At 50.4% G+C, this 18,176-nt stretch overlaps 2 protein-coding genes across 3 annotated transcripts in view; one reads left to right on the forward strand and one right to left on the reverse strand.

The window, feature by feature from the left end:
* The window catches only part of LOC122923808 (SREBF chaperone), a 40,360-nt gene extending 37,583 nt beyond the window's left edge, over window positions 1–2,777 (forward strand). For both annotated transcript variants that reach the window (XM_044274653.1, XM_044274654.1), the window contains exons 21-23: window positions 625–705; window positions 827–1,033; window positions 2,009–2,777. In XM_044274653.1, the coding sequence (XP_044130588.1) occupies window positions 625–705; window positions 827–1,033; window positions 2,009–2,254 (534 nt within the window). In that variant the 3' untranslated portion in view covers window positions 2,255–2,777. The remainder of the gene's footprint in view (window positions 1–624; window positions 706–826; window positions 1,034–2,008) is intronic.
* Window positions 2,778–4,452: 1,675 nt separating this feature from the next.
* ELP6 (elongator acetyltransferase complex subunit 6) lies at window positions 4,453–15,370 on the reverse strand. The gene is made up of 7 exons (XM_044274655.1): window positions 15,265–15,370; window positions 8,367–8,445; window positions 8,196–8,266; window positions 7,741–7,868; window positions 7,100–7,289; window positions 6,547–6,693; window positions 4,453–4,900 (listed from the first exon to the last, which is right to left on the reverse strand). The coding sequence occupies exons 1-7, from the start codon at window positions 15,316–15,318 to the stop codon at window positions 4,787–4,789; spliced, it is 783 nt and encodes a 260-aa protein (XP_044130590.1). The 5' UTR covers window positions 15,319–15,370; the 3' UTR covers window positions 4,453–4,786.
* Window positions 15,371–18,176: the final 2,806 nt, after the last annotated feature.

An 18,176-nucleotide genomic window follows, 5' to 3' on the forward strand; every position in this document is an offset into this window, starting at 1 on the left:
CTTTAATCACATACACATCCTTGTCCTTGACGGCTTCTGCAGTGTACGTTTTTTCTAATTGCTGTTCACTGTCTGTGAGATAGAGATAAAATAACAAAACTTTATTAATGTACAGGCTAAAATCTAAGTAATTGCCTATCGGCCTCTATCCATGTGGAACAGCAAATGAACCGCACACTGTGCTCCACTTTCTCCGCACACCTGCTCCACCTCTGGTGTGGGTTGGAGATAGCCGTGTCTGTGAGGGTGGGGATATTTGGCACACATGTGTAGCGTGTTGCAGTATAATCCGCTCAACTGACCTGGTGCTCATTAAGATCACTACCAATGTAAAATTGGAAGATCCAGTGTTACCCTATGTCAGTGTTTCCCAACTAGTGTGCCTCCAGCTGTTGCAAAACTACAACTCCCAGCATGCCCGCACAGCCAAAGGCTGTCCAGGCATGCTGGGAGTTGTAGTTTTGCAACAGCTGGAGGCACACTAGTTGGGAAACACTGCCCTATGTAACAGGCACACTAATAAAGTGTCTGAGCACTGAGAATTGCCCATGTCAGTGTTGTGCACCTCCTGGTGGTGGATGCTGGTACTGCAGAGTATACCGTGATCCTTGTGTCTTCCTGCAGGTGTACCGCTTGGAGGACGCTTGCTGCTTGTTCACACTGCAGGGTCACTCAGGGGGCATCTCTGCCATTTACATAGACCAGGTGAGTGCCTGCATTTGGGGTAGGGGGGGGGATCATATTTTATCATGCCGCCATTCTGGACCCTTCATCTTAATCAATCCTGCCATGCCATGCAGGTACTAACCTTCATTTTTACCTGCAGACCATGGTTCTGGCCAGTGGGGGGCAGGATGGAGCCATCTGTTTATGGGATGTCCTCACAGGAAGTCGAGTCAACCACATGCACGGGCATCGAGGAGACATCACCTCGCTGTTGTGCACAGCGTCCTACGTCATCAGCAGTGGCCTGGATGACGTCATCAGTATATGGGACCGGAGCTCAGGGATCAATCTGTACTCCATACAGCAAGTGAGTTACCTGCCCGTCTCATGTCACGGGATAACGATATGCTGTCCAGTCTGGGCATCACTAGCAGAATGTCTTATAGGGCTCCATATTTGTATCCGGTGAGGTTCACACTGCACGCAGCTGTGCCGTCCATCTTCACGTGGTAGACCATGCTGTCTTGTCCAGAAAAAAAGATACATCCATAATCTGACACCAGTATAGGAAGATATCTGATGTTAAGTGGCCCCCATGCACATAAGAGACAAAGTTGTCGAGACCGGCTGATTACCTAATATGTGTTCATAGTAACGCTCTTTAGAGATCTGGCAGTGTAATACTGCCGCCGATTACCGGATTAACAAACAGCCGCTTGTTCAGCACGCCGGCAAATAACTAGACAGCATGGGGACGAGCGATGGCATAATGCTGTGGAGGAGATCGCTGCGTGTAATAGCAGCGGTCTCCTCCCAAAGCGACTGCCGGGAAGGAATGTTCCTGCAGAATCTGTCTCGAGCCTTTACTCCTCTCTTTACAATGGAAACACATGCATGCATGGTGGAGCTAAGCATGCATGTGTATGGGGGGGGGCTGCCAGGTGAGAGAACTCTTCAGCCAATGACTATCGAAGGTGTATGGGCACCTAAAGAAAGGTGCTATAGATGGAACTGTGGCCAGAGTTACTCATAAAATTTGAGGGATAAGCAGCTCCCATCATCCCTGGTGCTATCCCACATCATGAGTATTTAAAGGGGTATTTCCTAGCCATCAATATCGATGGGAGCAGGTCCTAGAGGTGGGACCTGCACCTATCTCCGGACTGAATTTTAGCCCAAAATCGTTGGGTCTGTGTCCCTGCATAGTCCTTGGATTAGGAGCCACCATTAAAACCATGCAGCCCCTGTAGAGTCTCACATGATGAGAGCCAGAGTAAAAGAACTGCCATAACGTGCAGCCAGCAGCTGTGTCATGTCCGTCATTGTGTCGTTCTCTTTTCAGGACTTGGGTTGCGGCTCCAGTTTGGGTCTCATCTCTGACAACCTGCTGGTGACGGGCGGCCAGGGGTGCGTGTCCTTCTGGGACATTGGCTACGGCGATCTCCTACAGACGGTCTACCTGGGAAAGTACGAGGAAGCTCAGCCGGTGCGCCAGATACTGGTCCTGGACAACGCAGCGATTGTCTGTGACTTTGGTAGCGAGCTCAGCCTGGTCTACGTCCCGTCAGTCCTGGAGAAGCTCGACTGAGGACAACTCAGGAACCGGTATCTAATCCCTATCGAGGACTGGCACTGAAGGGGTGATTCCGTCACCAAATGACGAGCTCCACATATGATGCATTCACGAGTTTCTAACTATACTTCCAATGGAATTGTACAATTTTACAGCTCCCCATTTTCTTAGGTTCATCCCACTTTTCGGGTTGGCGATGCCCTAGAAAATGCCGGACCCCGGAAAGATTCGTAATGAATCGGTAGCACTTCACGATCGTATGTCCTGGAGAGTAACGCTAGCTCTATACGTTTATATCTGCGTTGTCCACATGGCGTGTGTCAGTAACCATTAGCAAGGGAGGGGTATAAGCCCCCTCCCTGGTCAGATTGAGGGGGGACAACGCTGACATTAGGTACTGAGAAGGCGCAGTCAAAAAATTAATAAATCTCTAGATATGAACATGCTGCACTATTAAACGATACTGAGTATCTGGACGCACTTCATTCCACAGTCCTGAGCTGAAGGAGACCAGAACCGTGTCCCTGACTACAGGCAATGGGCAAGTAGACTTCTGGGTAGGAGGATGGGTGGTAGCACAAGTGCAATATCACAGCGCCCTGTAGGCGGCAGCCCGACACATGCCGGCTCTTCAGGCTGTGGGGGAAGCACTTACCTGCTGCAGCAGTCGCATATTTATATCCCCTTCCAACTCGCAGGAAGCAGCTTTCTGAGAAATTGCCCTCCGTCAGGTGCAGTTTTGGTTTTGAGCATTTAAATTTACGTTTTCTTATGGTCATTAACGCGTCATGTCGGCCGGGGACGCCCTATTCTAAGGGAGGTCACACGGCAATATTCATGGTCTAAGGTTATGTTTCTTCCCCAACATCAGGGAGAGGATCCCATCAGAAGGTAAAGATGGAAACCTCTCCTAAGGTACTGTTCACACATTGCAGAGTAGAAAATAAGTAAGTCTTTCATTATAGTCCTGGTTTTGGCTTCACAATTGCTGACCAAATCTGCAGCGTGTGAATTACACCTCATTTAGTTTGTCTCCAGTCCATTCTCGGATCAGAAATGCACAATGTCTGTGCTGTCATCAGAGGGATAGGTTCCTGCCCGCCAGGCCGTGAGCTGGGTCCTGTTCACACACAGTTGCCCTCTCCACTGACAATGGATAGTTATGTTCCATCACTACTGCTGGAGGGGATTTTTACCAAAGATCGCCCAGTAGACGGGCAGAACAGTCCTCCGTGGACATAGGGGATGATGTATAAGGTCCAGCAGTAATTTCTGTTATATAGTCATATTACAGAACTCTCTACTGCCCCCGACTGGAGGGACAGGAACTGCCAACCAGCTGTCTGTAGATGGGGTTTCAGTGTGTAGGGGCCGTGGGTTGGATGTTGCCTTAGAGAGACTTTCCCCATGGAGCGTTGCCTGTAAGACTCCTCAATGAGAAGCGGTCCCGCTGCAGAGGATGCCCTCGTTCACCCAGGACCGCTGGGGCATAAACTTCTGTATGCAGCCATTCACCTTAAGTGGTGGGTGGGTGTATGACTAGTGATGAGCGGCATAGGCAATATTCAAATTCGCAATATTTTGTGAATCTTTGGCCGAATATTCTCAAATTTGAGAATTTGTGATCTCCAGTCATTGTTTACTTGATTGCGAAAATCGGCAATGTAATAAATTCGTGATTAGAATATTCAACACTATTTGTGAATATGAATATATAGTACTATATTCTAAATATTCACGATTCGAATATTCGTGCTCAACACCATGTATGACAACGGTAGGCGCGGTAATCCTAGTGCGACCGGAAGAAGATTGAATGTATGGTCACAGACACAAGGCTCCCGTATGAATGTAGTGAGGTTTGGGGGCGGTATTTGCCCCTGTTAATAGCATCATCAGTAACCCCCCCCCCTCCCAGAAAGTGTTGTGTGCCCACTCTCGCCTCTTCCGATTGGCTGGCGTTCCACCATTTCCTGACAGGCTGTTTTTTTGGGGGGTGGGGGCTTCTTGTATGGGGTCGCTGTTGCCGCCACTTTTTCGTCTCCGTGATCTCTTCCAGGAGGAGAATGGTGGCCCCCGTGGCCAGCTCTGGCCTAGCAATGCATTGTGGACAGCAGACCTGTGGTCCCAGCTCTGGACGGTTCATGTCACCACATCAACTACTGTTTAATGTCAAGTCTAACTTGCATCATGGAATAGAGGAGAAAATAATATTTTTGGTAAAGGTTATAATTTATTTGGCTGTAGGTATTATGCAGAGCGGACGCACCAAATCTTCCTTGTACAGTCTTTTAGGTTTTTAATTTAGTTTTTGCTTTTTTTTTGTTTAAATCCTCTGTAATTTTCTTACATAAAACTCTCTCTCAAACGTCTTGTGTTCATTCTTGTCCTGCACCTCAGAATATGGAGAACAAATCCTGGATTCTGTGTGCCCCCCAAATCTCCATTGGTCTCTGCGACGCTCGGACACAGGACGTGCCCCCCGTGCTGCAGAGATCCTGTGTGAGACGCCCCCCAGTCCTGGCTGTAGCAGCCGCTCTGGGCAGATTACAGGACGGCTGCAGACAGTCCCCTGGCGAAGAAGCTGACGCTCTTGTCATGGATTCTGTACTGGTAGATGACTGTCTGGTCTTTATCCTGTGTCCTCCGAGTAATGGTCAGCTGTGAGAGGGGAACAGGTAGGGTTACTCTAGTCACAACAAAAGCAGCAAATGACCCTTACCATAAAATAAAAACAAACATGTACTACATGCAAATAGTTGCAGATTTTACCCTATGCAATAGAGAAGGTGAAAATCTGCAGCTTAAATTGACATGCTCCAAAGTGAAATGTGTATGGAAGGGGTTTGGCAGCTCAGCCAGCTCCATCTGTGTAATACAGCTAATACCCGCTGGCAGAGATGATCCTGATCCCAGTCATTTGACCCCTGAAGATGCCACAATAGATAGCAACTGCGTCATCTCAGAGCTCACACACTCGTAATGATAATTACGTGGTGTTTGATCAGCTGCTATGGCAGCCGGGGGACTCGTGAAGGCTCCTAGGCCTGCAGCAGGGCTTAACAGGAACCCTGTAGACTCCCCCTAGGGTGTTGGCACACGGTGCAGTTTTTTATTGTAGATGGCTGAAATTATTTAAATCATTCCCACAATGCAGGACACCAGGGGTTAACGAGGCTGCTAAATTGAAAACTGCATCCTGAATGCATGTCAGAAATGCACTGTGTGCCAGCACCTTTAGGGCTCCTTCAGACGGCCGCATCTGTTCTGCAAAATTGTTTTGCGGATCCGCAAAGCACTACGGCCGTCTGAATGAGCCCTTAGACTGTAATGGTAAACTATTGCAGGCTATGGTATAAGTTATCAAACAATCACAAATATAAGTCCCCTAGGGGGGCTAAAAAAAAAAAATCTCACCTGATCCGTATAACAAATGCATTGAGATGCTGGATCCGTCTCTCCGGTGTCATCCGGAAAAACGGATTCAGCATTTATTTTTTTCCACATTTGTTCCAGCCTAAGCATGCGCAGACTGCAATGCCGGATCCGGCAGTAATGCATTTCAATGGTAAAAAATGCTGGATCTGGCATTCCGGAATTTTGGCCGGAGATAATACCGCAGCATGCTACGGTTTTAGCTCTGTCCTAAAAAAATACAAAAAGACTGAACCGAAGACATCCTGAACAGATTGCTCTCCATTCAGAATGCATGGGGATTAAACTGATCAGTTTTTTTCCCTCTATTGAGCCCCTAGGATGGAACTCTAGGCCGGAAAAGAATAACGCAAGTGTGAAAGTACCCTTACTCCATGTGCATTCCGTTTCCGTATGTCCGTTGCGCAAAAAAAACAGAACATGTCCTAATACTATCCGCATTACGGACAAGGATAGGACTGTTCTATTAGCGGCCGGCTGTTCTGTTCCACAAAATACGGAATGCACATGGACGTCATCCGTATTTTTTGCGGACCGCAAAATACATACAGTCGTGTGCATGAGCCCTAAGGTGAAGGCCGTAAAAACAACCCAAAAGACAATGATGGATTGCTGGGGTTTTATTTTTACATTTAAAAAAAAAAATCCCACTTTTCAATACAAGCTATGGTACACTAAATGGTGTCATCTAAAATTACAACTTGTCCTGTAAAATAAAAATGTCCCGTCCCCGTGTGACGCAGCGGATTCTGACTCAAGCACAGGGTCTCCTCGCCCCTGGTTGTACTTTCAGATGGTAAGGGGCCTACACACTCTACATGGAATAGGGGGCGAGGGGCTGTGTACTAAAGAGCTGCACCCCAGTCACTGACCTGTCCATGCACCTCCTTGCAGAAGCCGGTGGCTAGCCCCTCTGCCTGCAGGATCAACCTGCTCTGGTGACACAGAGACCTCAGCAGCAGCTCATTGTCGGCGTCCTCGGACCCGTCATCTCCCTGCAGCAGACAAACCACGTTCCCCTGGAATAGAGAGAAAGTCAGCGACTGACCATGTGCGCGACACGCCGCGGCCCCCCTGAGGCACAGGAGACGAGGGAGAACCTCAACTCCCAAAAGTAGCAGAGCTGAATCGGCCCTGCAGAGCCGTCCATAGCTGTCGGCCAAACACTATGCCCTACAATGTGTTCTGAAACGGGAGAGGGGAATCAGCAGATGCTTCTGGCATCCAACATGGTCGATCCTCCCTCCTCACCCAATATCTGCTCTCAGGGGAGAGTCGGACCACCTAAACATTAGGTGGTCGGCCGTCCCCCTGAAACTGGTGGGTCTGACATCAATATGTCTGTTTGTAGGAACACCTTTACTTGCAGTCCAGGCAATAGATGATGTTGTCCTGTTATACACCTGTATATGATGGGGGCCACACCTGGTACTTGCTGCACACGCTGGCCCGGCAGTAATGGATGAAGTCCAGCACTTGGATGGCAGAGACCCCCAGGCTGAGCAGCACACCGACGTCGTCTACAATTAGCACCGGGCATTTCCACTCTTCACCTACTGGGGGCGCCAGTGCAGCAGTAATGAAGTCATACAGGGGTCGGAGGTCAGTCCCCGTCCTAAATGAAACGGCACCACAATTAATTCCTTTCTCCACCGATGACCTGATTTATCTCAGGGTTAGAAAGTGACAAATATTAGGAAGCCCCTCCTCCTTAGTCAGGCCACTCCTCCTTCACAAGACTCCTCCTCCTTAGTCAGGCCACTCCTCCTCACCCCATCTGCTCTGCATTGTACAGAATAGAAATCAGTTCTTTATGCACTGACTTCCTGCTGAGCTTATGCTTATCCACAGTAACCAATGAGAACAAGCAGAGCTGCAGTGTAAAGCATGGGGGTATATGATTTACCAAGTTACATCCTGAGCCTCTGCTAAGACTGATGATGAAATTCAGACTCCAATAGATAATGCAGCTAAACACGGAGTTCCTGATTATAGCCGCTGAGTCCTAATGGGGGAGATAAATGGAAAGATCACACGTAGCCCCCCCACTCTGGGGTCCTACCGACCTCAGAAAGCGCAGAGGATTCTCGGCCTCAGTCTCTGTAGTATCTGTAAACAGCAGCCGGGTGTAGGATCTGAGCCCCTCCAGGAACCGCAGCTGCCCCTGATCCTGCGCGCTCGCCAGGTTCACCCCCTGAAAGAAGAAGGAACATGAAACCTGCGACCGCGCCGAGTCCCCGGAGATTTCACACGGGTCTGACAAGGTTTTCAGCCTCTGGTTGTCACATTCACTGACAGCAAGCAGAGAACATGAAAATGGTGGCAAACACAACATTAAATTTACAAGGCTGGGTGTCCACGGAGCAGCTCTGAGTCAGTGTTGCAAAACCGCAGCAGTTGGCTGTCTCACCGCTGAGGTTCTAACCCCGCGGCACAGTACCGCCCACTCAGCCGCAACGTGGAAACCCGCCATAGAAAGTCACAGGACTTCTCAGGACTGTGCGGCCCCTTTAAGACTTACCAGCTTCTGGGCGATGATGTTGTAATGACTGAAGGACTGAGCGAGAGCCACAAAACACAGACGACATCCGGCTGCCGGGACACAATCATATCATTACCGTCAGAGAACGACAAGCCCCGCCCCCATCACGGTGACATCATCGTCGTATAATAACCATACAACGTCACTCACCCTTCAGGTAATAGGACAAGAAGTGATGGAGCAAGAAGCTGGCGTCTGTCTTCTGGCCGCTGATCAGGACAAACTGTCGCTGGAGGACACAAGTATGAGAAGAAAGACAGGAACTACAACTCCCAGCAGGCTACGAGATCTGCAGGTCACTACTCTAGGGGCCACAATGTGACACTGGAGAAGTCAGGGACCCCCCAGGTTGCATATACAGGTCCTTCTAAAAAAATTAGCATATTGTGATAAAGTTCATTATTTTCTGTAATGTGCTGATAAACATTAGACTTTCATATATTTTAGATTCATTACACACAACTGAAGTAGTTCAAGCCTTTTATTGTTTTAATATTGATGATTTTGGCCACAGCTCATGAAAACCCAAATTTCCTATCTAAAAAAATTTGCATATCATGAAAAGGTTCTCTAAACGAGCTATTAACCTAATCATCTGAATCAACTAATTAACTCTAAACACCTGCAAAAGATTCCTGAGGCTTTTAAAAGCTCCCAGCCGGGTTCATGACTCCAAACCGCAATCATGGGTAAGACTGCCGACCTGACTGCTGTCCAGAAGGCCATCATTGACACCCTCAAGCAAGAGGGTAAGACACAGAAAGACATGTCTGAAGGAATAGGCTGTTCCCAGAGCGCTGTATCAGGGCCCCTCAGTGGGAAGTCTGTGGGAAGGAAAAAGTGTGGCCGAAAACGCTGCACAACGAGAAGAGGTGACCGGACCCTGAGGAAGATTGTGGAGAAGGACCGATTCCAGACCTTGGGGGACCTGCGGAAGCAGTGGACTGAGTCTGGAGTAGAGACATCCAGAGCCCCCGTGTACAGGCGTGTGCAGGAAATGGGCTACAGGTGCCGCATTCCCCAGAAACAGCGGCAGAAGCGCCTGACCTGGGCTACAGAGAAGCAGCACTGGACTGTTGCATGTCATTCGGAAATCAAGGTGCCAGAGTCTGGAGGAGACTGGGGAGAGGGAAATGCCAAAATGCCTGAAGTCCAGTGTCCAGTCCCCACAGTCAGTGATGGTCTGGGGGCCATGTCAGCTGCTGGTGTTGGTCCACTGTGTTTTATCAAGGGCAGGGTCAATGCAGCCGCTATCAGGAGATTTTGGAGCACTTCATGCTTCCATCTGCTGAAAAGCTTTATGGAGATGAAGATGTCATTTTTCAGCACGACCTGGCACCTGCTCACAGCGCCAACACCACTGGTAACTGGTTTACTGACCATGGCATTACTGGGCTCAACTGGCCTGCCAACTCTCCTGACCTGAACCCCATAGAGAATCTGTGGGATATTGGGAAGAGAAAGTTGAGAGACGCAAGACCCAACACTCTGGATGAGCTTAAGGCCGCTATCGAAGCCTCCTGGGCCTCCATAACACCTCAGCAGTGCCACAGGCTGATTGCCTCCATGCCACGCCGCATTGAAGCCTCCTGGGCCTCCATAACACCTCAGCAGTGCCACAGGCTGATTGCCTCCATGCCACGCCGCATTGAAGCCTCCTGGGCCTCCATAACACCTCAGCAGTGCCACAGGCTGATTGCCTCCATGCCACGCCGCAGTGAAGCATCCTGGGCCTCCATAACACCTCAGCAGTGCCACAGGCTGATTGCCTCCATGCCACGCCGCATTGAAGCCTCCTGGGCCTCCATAACACCTCAGCAGTGCCACAGGCTGATTGCCTCCATGCCACGCTGCAGTGAAGCCTCCTGGGCCTCCATAACCCCTCAGCAGTGCCACAGGCTGATTGCCTCCATGCCACGCCGCATTGAAGCCTCCTGGGCCTCCATAACACCTCAGCAGTGCCACAGGCTGATTGCCTCCATGCCACGCCACATTGAAGCCTCCTGGGCCTCCATAACACCTCAGCAGTGCCACAGGCTGATTGCCTCCATGCCACGCCGCATTGAAGCATCCTGGGCCTCCATAACACCTCAGCAGTGCCACAGGCTGATTGCCTCCATGCCACGCCGCATTGAAGCCTCCTGGGCCTCCATAACACCTCAGCAGTGCCACAGGCTGATTGCCTCCATGCCACGCCGCAGTGAAGCCTCCTGGGCCTCCATAACACCTCAGCAGTGCCACAGGCTGATTGCCTCCATGCCACGCCGCATTGAAGCATCCTGGGCCTCCATAACACCTCAGCAGTGCCACAGGCTGATTGCCTCCATGCCACGCCGCATTGAAGCCTCCTGGGCCTCCATAACACCTCAGCAGTGCCACAGGCTGATTGCCTCCATGCCACGCCGCATTGAAGCATCCTCGGCCTCCATAACACCTCAGCAGTGCCACAGGCTGATGCCTCCATGCCACGCCGCATTGAAGCATCCTGGGCCTCCATAACACCTCAGCAGTGCCACAGGCTGATTGCCTCCATGCCACGCCGCATTGAAGCAGTCATTTCTGCAAAAGGATTCCCGACCAAGTATTGAGTGCAGAACTGAACATAATTATTTGAAGGTTGACTTTTTTTGTATTAAAAACACTTTTCTTTTATTGGTCGGATGAAATATGCTAATTTTTTTAGATAGGAATTTGGGTTTTCATGAGCTGTGGCCAAAATCATCAATATTAAAACAATAAAAGGCTTGAACTACTTCAGTTGTGTGTAATGAATCTAAAATATATGAAAGTCTAATGTTTATCAGCACATTACAGAAAATAATGAACTTTATCACAATATGCTAATTTTTTTCAGAAGGACCTGTATAATACAGAGGTAAGTACTACCGGGGCGCTAAGATTTAACCACGCTTTATTTTGGTATAAAACTAGAAATAAACAAAGTGATGGGGTCTTCGTTTAGCGACGCATTTCACGGACGCTCTTCTTCAGGCTGAGCCATCTTCTCTATCCTCTTCTATATATATAATGACCACAGAGGATCAGATGGGGAAGCCCGCGGCTATCGGAGAAGATTTCAGAGGCAGCGAATTTTGGTTTCTGTCTCAAGGAGAACTTTCCGGGGGGAGGGGTCCGTTGGGGACTGCTGAACAAGTCCCAAATGTGTATGATAATGTATACTGGTGTGCAGAATGGATTGGGGGTAGTATACTGGGGTGCAGGATTAGATGGGGGTAGTATACTGGGGTGCAGGATTAGATGGGGGTAGTATACTGGGGTGCAGGATAAGATGGGGGTAGTATACTGGGGTGCAGGATTAGAGGGGTAGTATACTGGGGTGCAGGATTAGATGGGGGTAGTATACTGGGGTGCAGGATAAGATGGGGGTAGTATACTGGGGTGCAGGATTAGAGGGGGTAGTATACTGGGGTGAAGGATTAGATGGGGTGTAGTATACTGGGGTGCAGGATTAGAGGGGGTAGTATACTGGGGTGCAGGATAAGATGGGGGTAGTATACTGAGGTGCAGGATTAGATGGGGGTAGTATACTGGGGTGCAGGATTAAATTGGGGTAGTATACTGGGGTGCAGGATTAGATGGGGGTAGTATACTGGGTGCAGGATTAGATGGGGTGTAGTATACTGGGGTGCAGGATTAGATGGGGTAGTATACTGGGGTGCAGGATTAGATGGGGGTAGTATACTGGGGTGCAGGATTAGAGGGGGTAGTATACTGGGGTGCAGGATTAGAGGGGGGTAGTATACTGGGGTGCAGGATAAGAGGGGGGTAGTATACTGGGGTGCAGGATTAGATGGGGTAGTATACTGGGGTGCAGGATTAGATGGGGGTAGTATACTGGGGTGCAGGATTAGAGGGGGGTAGTATACTGGGGTGCAGGATTAGAGGGGGGTAGTATACTGGGGTGCAGGATTAGAGGGGGGTAGTATACTGGGGTGCAGGATTAGAGGGGGTAGTATACTGGGGTGCAGGATTAGAGGGGGTAGTATACTGGGGTGCAGGATTAGAGGGGGTAGTATACTGGGGTGCAGGATTAGAGGGGGTAGTATACTGGGGTGCAGGATTAGATGGGGGTAGTATACTGGGGTGCAGGATTAGAGGGGGGTAGTATACTGGGGTGCAGGATTAGAGGGGGGTAGTATAATGGGGTGAAGGATTAGAGGGGGTAGTATACTGGGGTGCAGGATTAGAGGGGGGTAGTATACTGGGGTGCAGGATTAGAGGGGGGTAGTATACTGGGGTGCAGGATTAGATGGAGAGTAGTATACTGGGGTGCAGGATTATATGGGGTAGTATACTGGGGTGCAGGATTAGATGGGGTAGTATACTGGGGTGCAGGATTAGATGGGGTAGTATACTGGGGTGCAGGATTAGATGGGGGTAGTATACTGGGGTGCAGGATTAGAGGGGGTAGTATACTGGGGTGCAGGATTAGATGGGGGTAGTATACTGGGGTGCAGGATTAGATGGGGGTAGTATACTGGGGTGCAGGATTAGATGGGGGTAGTATACTGGGGTGCAGGATAAGATGGGGGTAGTATACTGGGGTGCAGGATTAGAGGGGGGTAGTATACTGGGGTGCAGGATTAGATGGGGGTAGTATACTGGGGTGCAGGATAAGATGGGGGTAGTATACTGGGGTGCAGGATTAGATGGGGGTAGTATACTGGGGTGAAGGATTAGATGGGGTGTAGTATACTGGGGTGCAGGATTAGAGGGGGGTAGTATACTGGGGTGCAGGATAAGATGGGTAGTACTGGGTGCGGATAGAGGGGGTATACTGGGGTGCAGGATTTAGATGGGGGTAGTATACTGGGGTGCAGGATTAGAATTGGGGGTAGTATACTGGGGTGCAGGATTAGATGGGGTAGTATACTGGGTGCAGGATTAGATGGGGTGTAGTATACTGGGGTTGCAGGATTAGATGGGGGTAGTATACTGGGGGTGCAGGGATTAGATGGGGAGTAGTATACTGGGTTGCAGGATTAGAGGGGGGTAGTATACTGGGGTGCAGGATTAGAGGGGGGTAGTATACTGGGTTGCAGGATTAAGATGGGGGTAGTATACTGGGTGTGCAGGATTAGATGGGGGTTAGTATACTGGGGTGCAGGATTAGATGGGGGTAGTATACTGGGGTGCCAGGATTAGAGGGGGTAGTATACTGGGGTGCAGGATTAGAGGGGGGTAGTATACTGGGGTGCAGGATATAGAGGGGGTAGTATACTGGGGTGCAGGATTAGAGGGGGTAGTATACTGGGGTGCAGGATTAGAGGGGGAGTAGTATACTGGGGTGCAGGATTAGATGGGGGTAGTATACTGGGGGTGCAGGATTAGAGGGGGTAGTATACTGGGGTGCAGGATTAGAGGGGGGTAGTATACTGGGGTGCAGGATTAGAGGGGGTAGTATACTGGGGTGCAGGATTAGATGGGGGTAGTATACTGGGGTGCAGGATTAGAGGGGGGTAGTATACTGGGGTGCAGGATTAGAGGGGGGTAGTATACTGGGGTGCAGGATTAGATGGAGAGTAGTATACTGGGGTGCAGGATTATATGGGGGTAGTATACTGGGGTGCAGGATAGGATGGGGTAGTATACTGGGGTGCAGGATTAGATTGGGGTAGTATACTGGGGTGCAGGATAGATAGGGTAGTATACTGGGGTGCAGGATTAGATGGGGTAGTATACTGGGTGCAGGATTAGATGGGAGTAGTAATATATTGGGGTGCAGGATTAGAGGGGGTAGTATACTGGGTGCAGGATTAGATGGGGGTAGTATACTGGGGTGCAGGATTAGATGGAGGTAGTATACTGGGGTGCAGGATTAGATGGGGTAGTATACTGGGGTGCAGGATTAGATGGGGGGTAATATATTGGGGTGCAGGATTAGATGGGGTAGTATACTGGGGTGCAGGATTAGAGGGGGTAATATACTGGGGTGCAGGATTAGATGGGGGTAATATACTGGGGTGCAGGATTAGATGGGGGTAGTATACTGGGGTGCAGGATTAGATGGGGTAGTATACTGGGGTGCAGGATTAGATGGGGTAGTATACTAGGGTGCAAGATTAGATGGGGGGTAATATATTGGGGTGCAGGATTAGATGGGGGTAATATACTGGGGTGCAGGATTAGATGGGGGTAATATACTGGGGTGCAGGATTAGAGGGGGGTAGTATACTGGGGTTCAGGATTAGATGGGGGGGTAATATATTGGGGTGCAGGATTAGATGGGGGTAGTATACTAGGGTGCAGGATTAGATGGGGGTAATATATTGGGGTGCAGGATTAGATGGGGGTAGTATACTAGGGTGCAGGATTAGATGGGGGGGGGGTAATATATTGGGGTGCAGGATTAGATGGGGGTAGTATACTGGGGTGCAGGATTACATGGGGGGTAGTATACTGGGTTGCAGGATTAGATGGGGGGGGTAATATATTGGGGTGCAGGATTAGATGGGGGTAGTATACTAGGGTGCAGGATTAGATGGGGGGGGTAATATATTGGGGTGCAGGATTAGATGGGGGTAGTATACTGGGGTGCAGGATTACATGGGGGGTAGTATACTGGGTTGCAGGATTAGATGGGGGGGTAATATATTGGGGTGCAGGATTAGATGGGGGTAGTATACTAGGGTGCAGGATTAGATGGGGGGGGGTAATATACTGGGGTGCAGGATTAGATGGGGGTAGTATACTGGGGTGCAGGATTACATGGGGGGTAGTATACTAGGGTGCAGGATTAGATGGGGGGTAATATATTGGGGTGCAGGATTACATGGGGGTAGTATACTGGGGTGCAGGATTAGATGGGGGGGGGTAATATACTGGGGTGCAGGATTAGAGGGGGGCGCTGATTCTGGATAAAGTTGCCTTTGGTATAACGGCTGTGGATCTAGGGGGCATTTTTGGGGTGCAGTACAATGAGGCCCGCGTCCCTGGGCTGGCACATAATTGGGGTGCAGGTTACTTGGAGGTGGGGCCCGCTGTATGTGATACTGAGGTCACAGGATAACACCCGCCGTCCTCTCACCCGCTCCGGGCTCTCAGTGTCGGCCCCCAGCAGGGCGGTCAGCTCCGGGAACATCCTGCACAGACCACGTGGTTTCTCAGGTGAAATAAAGCACTTGACTTCCGGGCTCCTGTTATGGCCAATTCTAAGTCGGCCACCGTATCCACAACGATCCGCCATCTTGTGAGTGGCACAACCCGCAGACCTTCTCCCTACTCTAAGCGCAATTCACAGCGTGACCAGCAGAGGGAGCCAGAGAGCAGAGGACGAAGGACACTGTATATATGTACACTACAGATCCCAAGAGTGACCAGCAGAGGGAGTCAGAGAGCAGAGGACCGAGGACACTGTATATATGTACACTACAGATCCCAGGAGTGACCGGCAGAGGGAGCCAGAGAGCAGAGGACGGAGGACACTGTATATATGTACACTACAGATCCCAGGAGTGACCGGCAGAGGGAGCCAGAGAGCAGAGGACGGAGGACACTGTATATATGTACACTACAGATCCCAGGAGTGACCAGCAAAGGGAGCCAGAGAGCAGAGGACACTGTATATATGTACACTACAGATCCCAGGAGTGACCAGCAGAGGGAGCCAGAGAGCAGAGGACACTGTATATATGTACACTACAGATCCCAGGAGTGACCGGCAGAGGGAGCCAGAGAGCAGAGGACGGAGGACACTGTATATATGTACACTACAGATCCCAGGAGTGACCAGCAAAGGGAGCCAGAGAGCAGAGGACACTGTATATATGTACACTACAGATCCCAGGAGTGACCGGCAGAGGGAGCCAGAGAGCAGAGGACGGAGGACACCATATATATGTACACTACAGTCCCAGGAGTGACCGGCAGAGGGAGCCAGAGAGCAGAGGACGGAGGACACCGTATATATGTACACTGCAGATCCCAGGAGTGACCGGCAGAGGGAGCCAGAGAGCAGAGGACGGAGGACACTGTATATATGTACACTACAGATCCCAGGAGTGACCAGCAGAGGGAGCCAGAGAGCAGAGGACAGAGGACACTGTATATATGTACACTACAGATCCCAGGAGTGACCGGCAGAGGGAGCCAGAGAGCAGAGGACGGAGGACACTGTATATATATATACACTACAGATCCCAGGAGTGACCGGCAGAGGGAGCCAGAGAGCAGAGGACAGAGGACACTGTATATATGTACACTACAGATCCCAGGAGTGACCGGCAGAGGGAGCCAGAGAGCAGAGGACGGAGGACACTGTATATATATACACTACAGATCCCAGGAGTGACCGGCAGAGGGAGCCAGAGAGCAGAGGACCGAGGACACTGTATATATGTACACTACAGATCCCAGGAGTGACCGGCAGAGGGAGCCAGAGAGCAGAGGACAGAGGACACTGTATATATGTACACTACAGATCCCAGGAGTGACCAGCAAAGGGAGCCAGAGAGCAGAGGACACTGTATATATGTACACTACAGATCCCAGGAGTGACCAGCAGAGGGAGCCAGAGAGCAGAGGACGGAGAACACTGTATATATATACACTACAGTCCCAGGAGTGACCAGCAGAGGGAGCCAGAGAGCAGAGGACGGAGGACACTGTATATATATACACTACAGATCCCAGGAGTGACCGGCAGAGGGAGCCAGAGAGCAGAGGACACTGTATATATGTACACTACAGTCCCAGGAGTGACCAGCAGAGGGAGACAGAGAGCAGAGGACGGAGGACACTGTATATATATACACTACAGATCCCAGGAGTGACCGCCAGAGGGAGACAGAGAGCAGAGGACACTGTATATATGTACACTACAGATCCCAGGAGTGACCGGCAGAGGGAGCCAGAGAGCAGAGGACACTGTATATATGTACACTACAGATCCCAGGAGTGACCAGCAAAGGGAGCCAGAGAGCAGAGGACGGAGGACACTGTATATATGTACACTACAGATCCCAGGAGTGACCAGCAGAGGGAGCCAGAGAGCAGAGGACGGAGGACACTGTATATATGTACACTACAGATCCCAGGAGTGACCAGCAGAGGGAGCCAGAGAGCAGAGGATGGAGGACACTATATATATGTACACTACAGATCCCAGGAGTGACCAGCAAAGGGAGCCAGAGAGCAGAGGACAGAGGACACTGTATATATATATATATATATATACACTACAGATCCCAGGAGTGACCAGCAAAGGGAGCCAGAGAGCAGAGGACACTGTATATATGTACACTACAGATCCCAGGAGTGACCAGCAGAGGGAGCCAGAGAGCAGAGGACGGAGGACACTGTATATATATACACTACAGATCCCAGGAGTGACCAGCAGAGGGAGCCAGAGAGCAGAGGACGGAGGACACTGTATATATGTACACTACAGATCCCGGGAGTGACCGGCAGAGGGAGCCAGAGAGCAGAGGACGGAGGACACTGTATATATACACTACAGATCCCAGGAGTGACCAGCAGAGGGAGCCAGAGAGCAGAGGACGGAGGACACTATATATATGTACACTACAGATCCCAGGAGTGACCAGCAGAGGGAGCCAGAGAGCAGAGGACGGAGGACACTATATATATGTACACTACAGATCCCAGGAGTGACCTGCAGAGGGAGCCAGAGAGCAGAGGACGGAGGACACTATATATGTACACTACAGATCCCAGGAGTGACCAGCAGAGGGAGCCAGAGAGCAGAGGACTGAGGACACTGTATATATGTACACTACAGATCCCAGGAGTGACCAGCAGAGGGAGCCAGAGAGCAGAGGACGGAGGACACTATATATATGTACACTACAGATCCCAGGAGTGACCAGCAGAGGGAGCCAGAGAGCAGAGGACGGAGGACACTGTATATATGTACACTACAGATCCCAGGAGTGACCAGCAAAGGGAGCCAGAGAGCAGAGGACACTGTATATATGTACA

Source organism: Bufo gargarizans, unplaced genomic scaffold (genome assembly GCF_014858855.1).
Source record: "Bufo gargarizans isolate SCDJY-AF-19 unplaced genomic scaffold, ASM1485885v1 original_scaffold_1954_pilon, whole genome shotgun sequence".
Lineage (NCBI taxonomy): Eukaryota > Metazoa > Chordata > Amphibia > Anura > Bufonidae > Bufo > Bufo gargarizans.